Source organism: Tyto alba, unplaced genomic scaffold, assembly GCF_018691265.1.
Source record: "Tyto alba isolate M040663 unplaced genomic scaffold, T.alba_DEE_v4.0 Super-Scaffold_13, whole genome shotgun sequence".
Taxonomy (NCBI): Eukaryota; Metazoa; Chordata; class Aves; order Strigiformes; family Tytonidae; genus Tyto; species Tyto alba.
In genome coordinates, this window is record NW_024881275.1 from 31,688,080 (window position 1) to 31,704,512 (window position 16,433).

Here is a 16,433-nt window from a genome sequence, read left to right on the forward strand (position 1 = left end):
TCTGGGCAAGCAAGTTTGTTTATGGTGTTGCCAGTTCCAGGTCACTCATCCTGTTGGAAATGCAACTAGCAGTAGTAGAAGACTATATTTATCTCATCAGAAGTCCTGGCTATGATTGACAGGGTGCCTATAAACATTTGAGTATGAATTTCACTAACAGGCTGAGAGTAAGAGACTTGTGAAGAGAAAAGTGTGGAAATCCTGCCATGTGGTATTTGTTGCTTTTCTGTTCATTTTTCAGTGTCTACAGGAATGGGGAAAACCAGATTTGTAGCCTTAAAAATCAAACTAAGATAACTGCATAAATGTGTTGCTTTGAATACTTCTTTGGCAGATAATGGAGGTCCTTGGTCTACCCAAGGGACTACAACCAGAGAAAATAATTATTAGAAGAAATTTCATATGTGCTAAAGACAATTTCATTCTGTAAAACTAGAGGACTCCATGTAAATCCTTCAGTAGAGACATTTTAGAAGCCATAAAATTGAAATGATTGAAAGCCACCAGCATAAATTAGTACACAATTCACCTTAAAGTCAAAAACACTTTAAAATGAGAAAGATCAACAGTGTAGAACAGATACACTGAAGTTTAAATTAGGATCACACATTCAATTATTACCTATTAATACTTTAATCTAACTTTTTATTTATATACTCTGATAGGTAGCTAATAAATAACTTCAAAACCCATCATTTCAATCCCTAAACTATTAATACAGACTACCCAAAGCACAATCATAGTAATGGAGCAATTGTAGTGTGTGTAACCTATTGCAGGCTGTATTTGGTTTGGTCAGTGTTCTCCTCCCTGCAGTTTTCATGCATACATTACTTGCTATTAACTACAGTCAGTACTGATACATACAGTAGCTGATACTTTTTTTTTTTCTGTATATCTGAGCTAAAAATTAATCGGTGAACAAAGAAACTATCCCCTTAGGTCCACATAGCACTAGCTGGTGTAAATCTGGGGTGAACACCTGAAAAAAATATGGGATGTTACCTACCTTCTATGGCATATTGCCCACTTTATTTACTTCATCTAGTTCTGCAGTTAACTGCAGTGGTTCTGCGTGTGGAACAACTGGAGACAACGTCAGGTGGCATCTGCTTTAAATGTCATTCATTCATATCAACCTAATTAGAAGCTTTGGCAGCAAATCATAGTAACATTTCTGTAATGACCCCTCTCCCTGAGACAGGGCACTCCCAAAACACCCTCCACATTACACAGCAGATACCCTTGGTTTAACCCACTGAAGCAGTTCCCTGAATGAGTGGTATTTGTTTGCTGAACCTCTTTTAGCAGGATTTTGAAGGAAATGAGGTGGTGTAAATTGGCTTTTAAGACCTGTTTGTTCTCTGTTTTTGTTTTTTTTTTTGTTGTGACCTATTAGCTGAACATCACTGCTTTGCAGAAATTAACCTGTTTATTTTTTCCCTTTTTTAAGGGTGGAGAACATGGCCATGCGACTGGAAGAAGTAAATGAGCGAGAGCACTGCATGAAGGCCTCTCTGCAGACTGTTGACATCAGGCTTGCCCAGCTGGAAGATATGATGGGGCGAATGGTGACTGCCTTAGAAAAACTAACCGGCATAGAGAGAGGTGAGACAACCAAGATACGATCCAGGACCTCATCTGACTGTACTGATGCAGCCTACATTGTGAGGCAGAGTAGCTTCAATAGTCAGGAAGGAAATACTTACAAGCTTCAAGAGAGCATAGATCCCACAGGAGAGGAGTCCATGTCCCCAACATCTCCTACAGTCACACCCCGCATGCGAAGCCACTCTTTCTATGCAACAAATATGAAGGACAAGTGTGGGTTGGAAAAGTTCGAAAGCATTTTTAAGGAAAGATCTCCAAGTCTGCATAGAGCTATCAGTTCCCACTCAATAGCAAAAGAAGGAAAGGTTCCTTTAGCCCCTACCAGCACTTTGTCAATTGCCCCAGACTCCAGAAGGCCTTCATCTTGTATAGACATCTACGTTTCTGCCATGGATGAGATGCATTCTGACACAGAGCCTCTTGACAGCTCCATAAATATTCTTGGTACTGGAGATGCAGCTCTGCAGGCTCACATAGCCTCTTCCATTTTAGCTAACAGTGCATACATTAGCAGTACACCTGGTGAAAAAATTTCTGGCAGGAGTCTTGACTATGAGGAAACCTCTGGAATAGAAACAAGAGCATTTTCTTCAGACTATTCACAAATCACAGATTGCCAAATCCCCTGGGATTCAGACCCTCCCTTGTATCACACTTTAGAGCGATCTAAAAGCAGTCGTTATCTGGCTACAACTCCATTTATTCTGGAGGAAACGCCAATTGTGAAATCTCACAGTTTTATGTTCTCTCCATCTCGAAGCTACTTCAGCAGCCTTGGCGTCCCAGTCAAAACAGCAGAGTACACAAGTATTACAGACTGCATAGACACGAGGTGTGTGAGTGCTCCCCAGGCCATCGCAGAGAGGGCCAGTTTCCCTGGAAGTCTTGGGGGCAAAGTGGAGGACTTGGGATGCTGTCATCCAGAGAGAGAAGCTGAACTAAGCCACCCGAGCTCTGATCATGAGGATATTGAGGCCAAAGACAGGAAGGGGATCCCCTTATCTCCTCAAGATGGCAGTGCTACAAGAACTCTGGCCAACAGCATCCCACTTCCAAAAATAGAGCGGGCCAACAGCTACTCTGCAGAGGAGTCCAACATGTTGTATGCACAGCACACACGGAAGAGTTACTCTATCAGTGACAAACTTGACAGACAGCGAAACGCAACAAGCCTGCGAAACCCCTTCCAGAGGAGTAAGTCCTCGAGGCCAGAGAGCAGAGGGGACAACCTGTCCATGAGGAGACTGTCAAGAACAGGAGCCTTCCGCAGCTTTGAAAACAAGCACAGCTAGGCCTAGACAAATCTCACTGGCAGTCTAAGGGTCATCTGCTCTCTAGTCCATTTTTCTTAGCAGAATTTAAAAAACAAACAAACAAACAAAAAAAAACCAACAACAAAAAAATGAAACTCGCATCACCCCATGTCAACTCCAGTTGGCATTAGCCACCGGTCAAGGGAGCACATTGTCAGTCTCAGCATCGCCCACTGAGTTACTGCATCTTGACCCAGTTGACGTTTGCACTTAAAGAAAAAGGGAGGGATGAAAGCTTTACAAAGACTTCAGTAAACAACAGGAATAACAAGCCCCCTTTATGAAGTCACATGAAATAAATGAGTAGGTTCAGAAATCTGCCTTTTATTAGAAGGCATCCTAAGATCTTTGATCATTATTCAAGTTTTTAGGATGAAGGGATTAACTGGAAAAAAGAGATGTACAAATTAGATGTTCTAAACATCAATCATGACTTCTTTTTCATCTGTTTCACCGTTGTGATGACTGATGAAAAGCATTTGTTATTTCTGTAGGAAATGGCAGCAAACAAACCTAAAGTCTCCCAAATCCCTTGCATCCCACACTTGTGGAAATGAAGAAAGATGAACAAGATAACAACCACAGCGTTCACTTGTCTCTTTTTGTATCAACTTCTAGTGCCACAAAAAGTTTATATTTTCAAGAGCAGAAAGGGAAAAGAAATGCCTTTTGTACTGCAACTTAAATGGAGGAAGAATTTATGTTAAAATATCAGGTGATTTCCTGTATAAAACAGGCATTCTAGATTCTAGCACAGCTGAGCCAGCTCAGGATGAATGTAATTAAGCGGGATAGTATATATTTATTTTTTTACCACATTTGTCATCAATATGTTGTCTCACTAAATCAAAGGATGTGATGGAACAGTAAGAACAGGGTGATCGGAGCAGAGCACAGTAGTATTGTCAGGTTCTCCTGCTCCGTTTAATTACATATACAAATTGGGGAGATTTACCCAGCAGGCTGCTGCCAGGCTCTTCTTGCTGTTCCATTTGAGCTGCCAATTTTTCACACCATTCCCTCACATAAAAATAAACACCTTTTTTTTTTTCATGAGGACATGGCCGCATTTGAACATTTCAAAGTATACAAGATTTATCAAGCAGTCTGAATCCAGATTAATGCAATTAGCCTGAAGTTGCTTAAGGGAAATTATTCTTGGCAGAGGACTGGAAAACACTAAAAAGTGTATATGCTTTTAAGGTAAGTTAAAGAGCCAAAGTGAAACTGCAGGTGTCTGTAAACAGCAAAAGCCATCAGTTGCATCTAGGCTTCCACCGTTCAGCAGCATATCACACAATATGCATTTTAGTAGGAGAAAGTATATCTGAACAATAGTGCAGTTATGGGTTTTGGTTGAAGACAGCCATAACTCCACTGATCCCACCCATGTTCCAAGCATCCACAATGTCAACCAGAGTTTCAGACTTCTCATGAGAATATATCACAGTGGTCACAGGTGTAAGGGTATGCAGAAGATAGGAAAAGGGTGGAGAAGCATAAATTGCAACTGGATCAAAATTTCACATCTTTTATGAAGGCACAAATTTTAAGCTTGTAAAGAGTTGAAGCTAGTGCTATTAAAAATTAAAACAGCTCTACAATGACCAACATCTGTGTAGAACCAGCTCCTTTTTGTTACTAAAAATGAACACATGTGAGTGGGGTACATTCTTCCCATTGTTTAAATGGGAGTTATCTTTCAAATCTCTAAGGCAGCTTTGAAAATGCAGGCTGATGTTTTCTCACTGGTATCTCACCCTGGGAGACAGAGCACCATTTGAGAGCTAAATCTGAAAGGCAACAAACCCAGACATAAAAATAACTATCAGCCTCAAGAAAAGAGGCAAAGAAGGTGAAAACGTTTAGGTACCAAGTCACTACGTTGGAAAGTTCAGGAAATAAAGAAATGCAGCATGGGGACTTTAAGCACAATGTGTTTCATACTTCCTGCACCAACGTGTTCCTTGCTTTCTTCTATTTGATCAGGCTTTCAATGAGCTAAACTCCACCAAGACACCGTGTTTATGCAATTGCCTTGCAGTCCATGTGCAGCGTTACAGTCACATGGCAACACTGAGAAAGGTCAGAAACCTTTCTGTGCATTATGAAGCATGCTTGTGACAGGCTGATTGTTGAACAATAGCAAAACACCCAGGGGCAAAGGAACTTGTGTTTAACAATCTGCTTCAAATGTGCCAACTTTGTTAGCAGCCTTTTCCTAAGGCTTCTCAAAATCTATCTATCTTTGGTGAGTAGAGGGGGATATTCTCACTTTGTTTTCCTTGTTACTTTTATGAATGTCTGCTAGAACTGTTTGTGGACTCTTCCACTGTCACTATATTACTGGCCTACTCTAGAGGAACTTCAGATTCATTAGAAATTCCTCAACAGCGCTTGGTGAATTAGTTTAAGGCATAGGGCTCTCCTCTGGGGTAGATTTCATTGCTTAGTTTGTCAGGGTAAAGGAATTTGCCAAACCCAGAAGCTGTATAAATGTTTAGGATACAGCACTTTATTGATCTGGAGCACACATTCCAGGTAAAATGAAACAAGACACTTTATTTACCTCTTAAAATTTGCCATTATATATAAAATGTAAATTCGGATGTTAAAAGTGTGATTGCAAGATGTCAGAACACTAATTTTCCTGAATGTTTCCCATTTATTCTACAATGTGGTGTCTATAGAATTTATTGTGATGGATGTTAGATTATTTTATCTTCACCTGTTTCTTTACACATTGCATCAAACTGATCCTTTTTGAATTTGATGGTAGGATACCCATGCAATGGGACCAGATTTCCCACTCCTAATATTAAGACCATTTAGTGAGAGTAGAAGTCTTATCATCCATCATCAATTAGCTATAGCATGTGCCATATGACATACTCTGTATCAAAGGATAGCTTACAAAATAGATATATATACACACATATATACATATCTCCCATATATAAACAAGTATAGTTGTGACATGTGGTAATATTAGTGAACGTTACAGGACAGTTTTAATATCACATTATAAGGTCTTGTTTGTAAATCTGTAACATTCAATAAAATAGCACATGTTGCATCAAGCATTAAGTTCCACTATCCAATTATTAGCTTACATATGGAATATGCATTTCTGGTCACAGTGTGTAAATTTGGTATGTTTCACCCATTTCTCTGTATAGCTCCACTTAAACATCTGTACAAGCTGATGTATAAACCTCTAATGAGCCACTGTGGGCTGTGACAGGTGAGTTGTGATAGCGTGAAAGATAAACTGGCATGTTATGCAAAAGATTATAAGATAAATGAACTTTAATAATATTTTGAAACTCAACTGAACTTAGCTGTTTGTTTACATATGCTGGCCGACTGAGGAAGCGGTGTACAGTATTTTATAAATATTTTCCTATAGTAATCTGTTCTGTTGTTTCCAGTTTAAGTGATGCTATTCTACAGTTTGGGTATACACTTGTCCTAGGTATTGGATTATAGCACATTATTCTTTCACAATAACAGTGTGATATGACTGAAGTAGTTTCTCTTCCTTACAGTCCAGTCTTCTTTTGTGTCAATGAAAATGCATGCATTGTTCCATGAGTTTCTTTGGACTACTATGAGACTTAACATTTTGCTATTGCCTGCCTGTAAAGATGAATCCAGTTAAGAATGAATTCAAGCTTTTGGATGTTTACATTATTTCCATTATGTTTGATCTTTAGCAATGTAAGTGATTTTTTATTATTTTTAAATGACAACTGTATTTTATGAAATTGAAATACTCAACACAAAATGCGAACCTACAGCAGTGCTCAGACATTTGGCTCTCTCTTTTTTTTGGAAGAGATAAGGTGCTACATTATTGTTCTTAGCACAAGTGCCAGTTAACAAATGGCAGTGAGGGGATAATTTGAAAACACAATGAAAAACCAAAACATCCATTCATCCACATAAGGAAATCCCTCTGGATTCCAGATATAGATTGCTTTTTTTTTTTTTTTTCATTTTCCATTTATAGATTTTTTGGTAAAAAAAAAAAAAAAAAAACAAACCTGATTTGTACCTTTTGTGGAATGGATAGCCTTTTGTCAGGGGATAAATATCTTAGTTAGGTATATTTTTTGTATGAGAAGAAAATGATTTGTTTCTTAGAAACTGTCAGCGCATGGAAAATGCAACTACACAAATAACTGCTCAGAAAAAGTGCTGGTAGCAGCACACAGCCTTAGTCCAATGACTGCAGTCGGAGCAAACAAGTATCTGTCCTGAGAGCAGAAGTTATCAAATGTATTATCTTAGAGTGAGCCAGTGAAACAAAATTCTCTGTAAACTCATGGTGCAAATTTTCAAAACAAGCAGAAATGTCTTGTTATGTTGCTCAGGTTATATACTTAAGAGGATCTGATCATCACCAGAAGGGAAAATGTGATTCCTGGATTTCCCTAGGAATAGTTAAGTAGTTGTGATGTCTCTCCCCTGTTTAAAAACAATAGTATATTTGCATTTTTGCACAAATATGCACAATTGTTTCAAGAAAGGCCACATTTTCAGTTCTGTTAAAAGATACCAGGTATAGATCAACTTCTTCAAAAGAAATGAGAAAGCATGAATTTTCACTCATCCACCTCAAATAACAGCACAGTCCAAACTGGGCAGAAGTAAAGCGTTGGGGATGTCTGCTTACCTAATGAAACCCTTCACTCCTCTAGATGGTGTTCACTGGCCTTGCCACACGCTAGCATAAAAGTAGTAGTGTTGAATGTGGGGGAACTGAGTTTCTGCACCCCAGTGAGAGTTATCCTGCTTTATAGCCAATTACAGGGTGAACACTACAGGTCACACAAGCTTCTCTTCTCTGAGATTGACTACAATTATGGTCTTACTGATGCTGGTCCAAATCTGCAGAAAATCCACTGATTTCAATTGAGTACACTGACTTTTGTTGGAGAATGGATTTATTCTGCATTTCTAACTCTATATTATTTTGAGTCATGGCACAGATTATCCTCAATCATCATCAAGTGGGAAGTCTAATGACTGAGCCATTGGGCCAGACTGGTTGTGAAACAGTCTCTGACCTTTTAATTTTTGCTGTATGCTTTCAGATCTCTTGTAGAGCCACACAGTACTTATTTCAAAAAGCTATTAGGAAAAAAATGTTTTATTATGAAATTGCTGCTGTTTCTGCTGCAGGGAAGTGATAACTCTTGTTTATTTTAGTATTTTTTAGGAAGGGGGAAGGGACAAAAGTGGGAATTGGCTGTGAAATACAATTTTATGCCTGCACAAGAGTAAATTGTATTAAAGTTATATCCTTTTTCCACCACTGCAGTTGTTGTACATGAGGAGAGTCTATATGCTGCTACTGCTGTCTGGAACAGTGTTTGCAATATACTATACTAATAGCTATTTAATCGTTTATTATTTGGGCTATCATTTGTAAGTGTATAACAATCATTTATAAAGGGAGAAAAATGATTAAAATGTCATTTTAAAAAATTCCTACTAATATGAAGCTTTTCAAGTATGATTTGTCTAAATGTATAACACTAGGGAAAACTGTCCTTTCCAAAGGTCTACTGGATTCACAATGCACTTTTAGACTGTGTTTAGATACGTAATAAAAAGCAGAAGTTGGCAATTACTACAGTAGAACTTTCTGAAATTTCTGTAACAATTGTTTTGCAATAAAAAAAGAGATGTAGTTCAAAACATCTGTTCTTACCAGCGCATTTATTTATGGTCATTTGCTTTCAAAGCAATAAAGCAGTGATGCAACTGGAGATGCTTTTCTCTAAGATCTCTCACTCCTCTAGTTCTGACTTTACAGCTTTAAAGAAAACCAAAGGATTTACATTATTGCACCCAGACATTTTGAATGTTGTAAGTTACTTCCACTTCTGAGATCATGTGTCATTCAGGTGTCCCTTACTCTGTCCAACACCAGGCTGCAGTTTGAACCAAGACAGACATACTTCTTGCTGTGTTTATTGAAATGCAGAAATAGTTCCTTTTATTTGTAGCTACCATTTCAGCAAGGGGGAAAACATAAGCATTGATTGCAGATCCTCTAAATTGCTTCTGCGTGGACTGGAAGAAGCATGCTCTTTTGTTTGGCAGTGTCCCCAGATGGGTCGCCTTGCTAGTTCTTGTAGCTAAAGAAGGTTTGTTAAAAACAAAGGTCACCAAGTAACCCACTAGTACCTATGACTTCCTCTGAACTGATATCTCACCTTCCTCAAGAAAGAAGTCATTGTCTCTTCCTTCATGCAGCTACCACCAGTATCAGAATACTTCCTCACAAAAATGCTGAAAAAAAGGCACTGACGCAATATAAGCTGAGGTCAGGATCTGCTGCCTCCATAAATCAGCCCTCACTGAGATAATAATGTCTTTTAGCTATATGCAAAATAAACACAGGAAACAAATATCCAGTTGAATAAGAAAGATACCAGATATTCAGAACAGTTCTGCACAGATTGGTTACACTTCAGGATAGAAATGCTTGAGAGAGGTGTGCTTTATTTCAGATTTCTGAGAAGGAAATGCTAAATTCCTTAATCAGATATTATCCTTTCTCAGAGACCACCATTCAGTGAAGACTATAGGAGGTTTACAGCTTAAAAAAAAAAAAAAAAAAAAGTCTGTGCCAGACAGTTGTCATTATGTTTCTTTCTAGGTAACACTGTTCTCTCTCTGGGATTTTTTCACAGTAACAAACTTCACCTAAATTCAGATAATTAGGAAGTGCTGGAAAAAAGCAACATTACCAGCCTTAATTTTCAATCCCATGAGCTGCAATCTTGTAGCCTTTAGGGCAATGGTCTAGCCTCTTCAAATCTGTTTAACACGTAGTAGCAAAGAACTCCATTTAACGTTGACCATGGCAGTAAACCCTGATTCGTTATCCTCATGTCTGAATACAGCAAGAATTTATATTATGGCTACCATCACTGCCTTTGCATATCACGCTTGAATTCCACCCTGTTTATATTTCTGGAACAACAAAAAACTTAAAAACCCCAGTATTTCATTATTTTGAATTTTTCAAATAACTAACTGCAGGCATAAATATTGTATATTTGGGTCATACTTTGGGGAGGCAATAATGACAAGTGTTATCTGAAAGAGGGTTACTGCAGCGTGTTTATATGAAATAAGAATAGCAGCCCAATAACAGTTACAGACATCCCACTGCAGATGATACTCGCTACTGTTGCAGAGAACTATGAGTGGGAAAAGAACAACTATGAAAGTAATTTCCTTTGTTAGTCTGGATTTCAAAACAACAAGTTCGACAGCTATACGGATGGATGGAGAGACTGATATGCTTCTACCACCTTCTAAAACTTAAATTTTTTGCTACACCTTTCCTCACTCAAACATGTAGCCAAATGTTAAACAGTCACATGCACGCCACTAAATCAGCCTATGGAGATGATAAAATTACCTTCACAAAATATTCCAGTGTTTTTCATTTACAGTGTGCAAGATGAGAATTTTCTTAACAAGCTTGAAAAAAAATATCACATCAAGGCTCTAAGGACATTACTGAAAATGTTAACGTGTAATTATTTTTTTTCTTTATTTGAAAGATGACAAAAAATTCAACTACCAATGTAGCATTTCACTATTCACTAATGAAAATCTTTAAACTAAAACTGCATCTTTAGCAAAAAAAAAAATCAATCTTCTGGAAATATCAGTAAAAAAAAAAAAAAAAAACAAAACAAAACAAACAAAAAAAAAAAAACCACACAGTAAATCTGATTGAATTACTTTCTTCAAAAGCTCCATAGAAATATTGGACACAAACCTGAATTCCTGAATTCTAACACACAGCTGCTGAACTACAGTAACTGCACTGTAGTTCAGGGAGGAGAGGGAGCAGGCAAAGGGTATACAAATGGGGAATGGGGAAAGGTAGTCTACTTAAAGGAAAATATGAACAATGAACTCTAAAATTCACATCACTCTTACACTATATGGCTAGATCTCACTTTTTTCCAGAGTGGATGCTTGGAGGACCATACCATAACTCTGCAATAAGTAACAGGGTTAGTTTGTGATTAACCCATTTCTACCATGTTATCTATTTTACTAATACTGTAATATGTCCCTCAAGGAATCATAACTTAGACAAATAATTTACAGCAACAATGGTTAATCTGTGCTTATTATAGAATAAATAGTCCCCATCTCGGTGGAGCTTCTGAGTGATTTTTGATGAATATCTAAAATTACATTCTGTCTCTTTGTTCCAGTCTTATCTGAGGGATGGTGAATAGCTGCCCTGTTGCAAGAACAGGCCAAATATTCAGAAAAATGTGGCCTGGTCCCCAGTTCCCCAGAAGATCACTTTCTCTCTGAATGTTTTGGCTTTCTAACCAGAGCAGAACAGTTCAGCTATGTCAGAGGGGAGCAGCAGCCACTGAGGGAAGTACACAACAATGTAGAGACACTCCTTTCCCTTTGCTCTCTGTGCAGAGTCATAGCTAGGGCCTACGTTACCACTGCAGTCCTCTAAACATTTATCTGAAAATTCTGTGTACTTATTTGGTTTCTCAATAAGTCTAGAAAATGAGCTAAGTCTACCTTAGTCCAAAAACCAGCTCTTCTAAAATGTCTGGGTATTTTCAGGCAATAAGACACTGTGGACATTTACAGCGACACAAGTTGTCCTTAACAGCAGCTGATCCTACTCTCTAACCACTGATGATGATAAAAAATTTCAACTGTCTCCATTTTGTTTGAGATGGTGGAGGACAGTGCCTTGCACCTCTGCAGATTCAGAGTGGGACCCCAGCCCTAGGGTAAGTTGAGCTGGCCTTACATTAGCTTTGTGTAATGCATGCTTCAGTTTGACCACTCCGGCATCAGGGATGGGTGCAAGCCAGCCCCTTGGGGGATGGACAGGTAAACTAGGTCTATTAACTTCATCACTGAGTTGGCAGGAGAAAATGTCACAGTTGAAAGGAGGAAGAGAGAACATGGACAGTTTATCACCAGTTTACTCAAGACAGGCTTGACAGCGATGTTGGGAGACAGAGGATTAAATGTGTCCCCATTCCTTCCTGAGATGTGGTGAAACTATGTCAGTAAGTGTGCCATAACATGAAAGTCTACCCTAGGTAAGTCCAAACAATACACTGCAGTCCAAGGTATAGATCAAGGGTGGGAATGCAAAGAGAACTTGAGTGCTTTAGGCTTACAAATACCATAGTAAAATAGTATATAAATAAATAAAATCAAGTGCAGATCCTTATATCCTTAGGCAACACACACAAGAGATTTTAGCAGCATGTTGGGAGTATTCATCTCAAGTAATTACTGGAGCACAAAACTGATGCCTAAGTCTCCCCTCTGCAAGAAAAGTGCATGAAGCTGCTGCCTTTAAAGATATACATTATTCCTCTCATCTCCAAGAAATCGTACACATTCATGTCCTACAGATAAGGAAATGCAGATAAGCAGCTAATTTATGGATCCAAACAAGGTTTAATGTGAGGAAGACACTATAGACTTGGTTTTGCTAACTTAGTTCTGGGTACACCAGGAAGTTAGGCATTAATTTCTTAAGTTTAGAAGAAGTTGCACAGAATAATTATGCATTTAAAATATATTAATCAAGAAAGGAAGACTACTAACATGAGTTGCTATTCTGTTGAAAGTTAGCAGTGGAATTTCTCTTTTAAATAAGCATTTTCCAAAATATATACTACTACACAATACAAAATAATGCACAGTATACATTATTTGTTAAAACTGTTCTGACAATGCTTTCACATGAAAGAAAGAACCAAGAACTTTATCTTGCCCCTACAAAAGGGGGGACATTTAATAACTGCTCCTTTCTGTTCTTGTGGAATTAACTTTATAATCAAAACGCTACATTTTAACATATTTTAACAGGAGTTACGATCTAAGGTAATTGAGGGAAACCACTTGTTCTTTGCACTGGATGCTGAGTTAGAGAAATTAGCAACACGTGACCCAGGGAAGGTTGAGCTTATGTGGTGCCATACCAGCTCTTGTTCCCAAACCCCTATGTCTATGTGACACCCCCTCTTTAAGGATTCATTCAGAGTTGATCACTGTGTCTCCTAATGTGATGTTAAGGGCAGAGCTGGTTGACCTGCCAGGTTACTACCAAGCTCTCAGAACCTCTTCACTATAGTGAGCAGATCCTGGGATCCCAGTTACATTTTTGGTAACGTGGCACGTTAAGGACTGCCATCAGTGAATGTTTCCTGATTTGAAAGGCGCATATCAATTACCTGTACCTACATATAAAGTTATTTATGCTCAAAGCCAGAGGCACTCAAAAGCTGAACGGTGGATGCTGGAAAACATGTGTTCTTCATGATACAGAAACACAGAATTTCAAACCTTTTTCTTTTGGCTTCTGTCCTCCCCTCAGGCCCTGCAGGTGAGTAAACCTCTGGCTGCAGGTGGTGTGGAGGGCTCTGCCTCCAGCCCCTCGCCTCCCCTCACCGCCCCTCGCCCATTGGACTGTGTGCTCTCCCTTGCACAGTTACACCGGTGGGTTTTATGACATCATGTCATTTTTGTCAAAGTGGCCCCTGGATGTCACTGTTCTGTCTTTGAGAGACAGCCACACAGACACATTCCTCTGGCTCGAAATAAGGGAATTGGGGTCCTTAAGGGAAAAAAAAAAAAAAAAAAAAAAAAAAAAAAAAAGACAGAACTTCTTAGCCTGGCCCTGGACAGTTGTTTGAAGTTTCCCTTGTTGAAAGAACAGGTGTTAGGGGAGCACCAGGGGACAAACAGGTCCCCTGCTGCCACAGAGGTGACACTGCAACCCTAAGATTGCTGACTGAAACACAGCAAGCCTAGGTTGAGATATACTAGCAATTAAGGATTATAAACACCAGCAGGTTGAAGTGGGAAACTCCTCTGAATTAAATTCCTGGGGCTCTAGATAGACTCTAGACTCGAGTGGATAGATCTACCACTATGGAAAGCAAGAAGCTTTGGAGGAAAAAGTGAAGTGCCTGATCTATCTCCATTACACACACTCATCACAATTTTTCTAACTCCAGGATGAAAAGTATTGCATAAAAAGTATAACTGCTCATGTGCAAATCATCTTCAATTTGAAATGTAATTATATATGAGAATGTTAACATTATTTCTTATACAGGGAAACATCTTGATCATGTTTCAATTGTTCAGAATTTTGCTAAAAATTACACTCTTTAAGGCTGAAATTTTCTGGGCTGATTCCTGGTTGGAGGTAGACGTAACCAAGGAAACAAATGAAAGTTTTGTCCATGCTAAAATATTAATAATATTACTCATATTTGAATTTTGCATGCATATGCTAAAATCAATGAGCAGCAATGTTTTGTATTTTAGCCGCTAAGACCCATGGAGATTTCACTGAATCATAGAATATCTCGAGCTGGAAGGGGCCCATAAGGATGATGGAGTCCAATTCCTTACACGTGGTACACACAGAGAACTGATGAGGACTTACTAACGCCTGCAGCACTGGGATATGGTAGGTCATTTTTGGACTAGCCATCAAAAGCAGAAACAGGAGGTTTCTCACTCCAGTCCTTTATTAAATTATCTCCCATAACACAAATTTGTGTAGCAGATACACAGGTTTCCACCTTGATGATGAATCTACCTTCTTGAAGGCTGCAGTTGGGCATTCGAAGTTTGGAAACACTAGACTAAAAGTTAGGTCCTACAACCTTGATTTATTGCTCTGGAGTGTGAAATTTCACACAGTTTTACACCACTTGAGCCACAAAATCTTCCCTATAAAAGGCCTGTCATGGCTTTAAACTGGACCTGGGCACAGAAAGCCTGAGAAGTGAAAGGCTGTCTGATGAAAAGTTTTATTCCATCAAAGGACATTTGGACTTCTGCTGAGACAGGGATTTTGTTGTACTAACCATGCACTGAGCTACTGTTATCTATCTTGCACTGTGGCACACTGTCCTTGGTGGTAGTTAATTAGAAAACAGCATCTCTGAAGAATAATAAGATGAAATGGTAATTGTGTCCTTCTCATTTTCTGAAATTTTAGTATCGTTTTCTTGTGTGTCATAGGGCTGAGTACTCAGAATGGATAGAAGTCAGTGGGAGCTGCTCTCTGAGCAACACAGGAGGACTACAAAGATGTCATGAGGTTATGCACAGAGAAAATTAATAGGGTCAAAGCCCAACTAGAACTTAATCTGGCTACTGCCATAAAAGACAATAAATATGTTTCTTTAAACACATCAGCAACAAAATGAAGGATAAAGAGAATCTCCATCCTTTATTGGATATGGGGAGAAACATATTGACAAAGGATGAGGAAAAGGCTAAGGTGCTTAATGCCTTCTTTGCCTCAGTGTTTAATATTAAGACCAGTTGTTCCCTGAGTGTGCAGTCCCCTGAGCCAGAAGACAGGGACAGAGAATAGAACGAAGCCTCATAATGCAAAGGGATATGGTTAGCAACCTGCTGCACCACTTAGAGACACACCATGGGGCTAGAAGGGTACTGAGGGAGCTGGTGGAGGTGCTCACCAAGCCACATTCAATCATTTCTCATCAGTTCTGGCTAACTGTGGAGGTCCCAGTTGACTGGAGGCTAGCAAATGTGACACCTGTCTTCAAGAAGGGCCGGAAGGAGGAACCAGGGAACTACAGGCCTGTCAGCCTGACCTCAATGCTGGGGAAGGTCATGCAACAGATCGTCTTGAGTGTCATCACACAACACGTTCAGGACAACTGGGTGATCAGGCCAAGGCAGCATGGATTTATGAAATGCAGGTCCTGCTTGACTAACCCAATCTCCTTTTATGACAAGACGACCCACTTAATGGATGAGGGAAAGGCTGTGGATTTTATCTGCCTAGAGTTTAGTAAAGCTTTTGACACCATTTCCCACAGCATTCTCCTGGAAAAACTGCTTGCTCATTGCTTGGATGGGCATAATTTTTGCTGAGTAAAAACCTGGTTGGATGTCCAGGCCCAAAGTGTTGTGGTAGATCGAGTTAAACCGAGCTGGCAGCCAGTCATGAGTGGTGTTTCCCAGGGCTCAGTACTGGGGCCAGTTCTGTTTAACATCTTTATCAGTGATCTGGATGAGGGGATCAAGTGCACCCTCAGTAAGTTTGCAGATGACACCCAGTTGGGTGGGAGTGTTGATCTTCTTGAGGGTAGAACGGCTCTACAGAGGGATCTGGACAGGCTGGATCTATGGACTGAGGCCAATTGTATGAGGTTCAGCAAGGCTCAGTGTTGGGTGCTGTGCTTGTGTCACAACAACCCCACACAGCGCTACAGGCTTGGGGAGGAGTGGTTGGAAAGCTGCCCAACAGGAGAGGACCTGGGGGTGTTGGTCAACAGCCGGCTGAGTATGAGCCAGCAGTGTGCCCAGGTGGCCAAGGTGGCCAACAGCACCCTGGCTGGTATCAGAAGCAGTGTGGCCAGCAGGACTAGGGGAGTGACTGTTGCCCTGTTCTCGGCACTGGCGAGGCCGCACCTCGAA

The 16,433-nt window shown here is 39.6% G+C and overlaps 1 protein-coding gene across 6 annotated transcripts in view; it reads left to right on the forward strand.

Annotated features, from left to right (window-relative positions):
• Positions 1 to 9,473, forward strand: part of TRPM3 (transient receptor potential cation channel subfamily M member 3) — a 288,168-nt gene extending 278,695 nt beyond the window's left edge. For 4 of the 6 annotated variants that reach the window (XM_033010188.2, XM_033010207.2, XM_033010200.2 and 1 more), the window contains one exon: positions 1,454 to 9,472. In XM_033010188.2, coding sequence (XP_032866079.1) covers positions 1,454 to 2,903 — 1,450 coding nt within the window. In that variant the 3' untranslated portion in view covers positions 2,904 to 9,472. Of the gene's footprint in view, positions 1 to 1,453 lie in introns of all 6 variants that reach the window. The other 2 variants (XR_004409582.2, XR_004409581.2) reach the window with 2 other exon arrangements.
• The last annotated feature ends 6,960 nt before the right edge of the window (positions 9,474 to 16,433 follow it).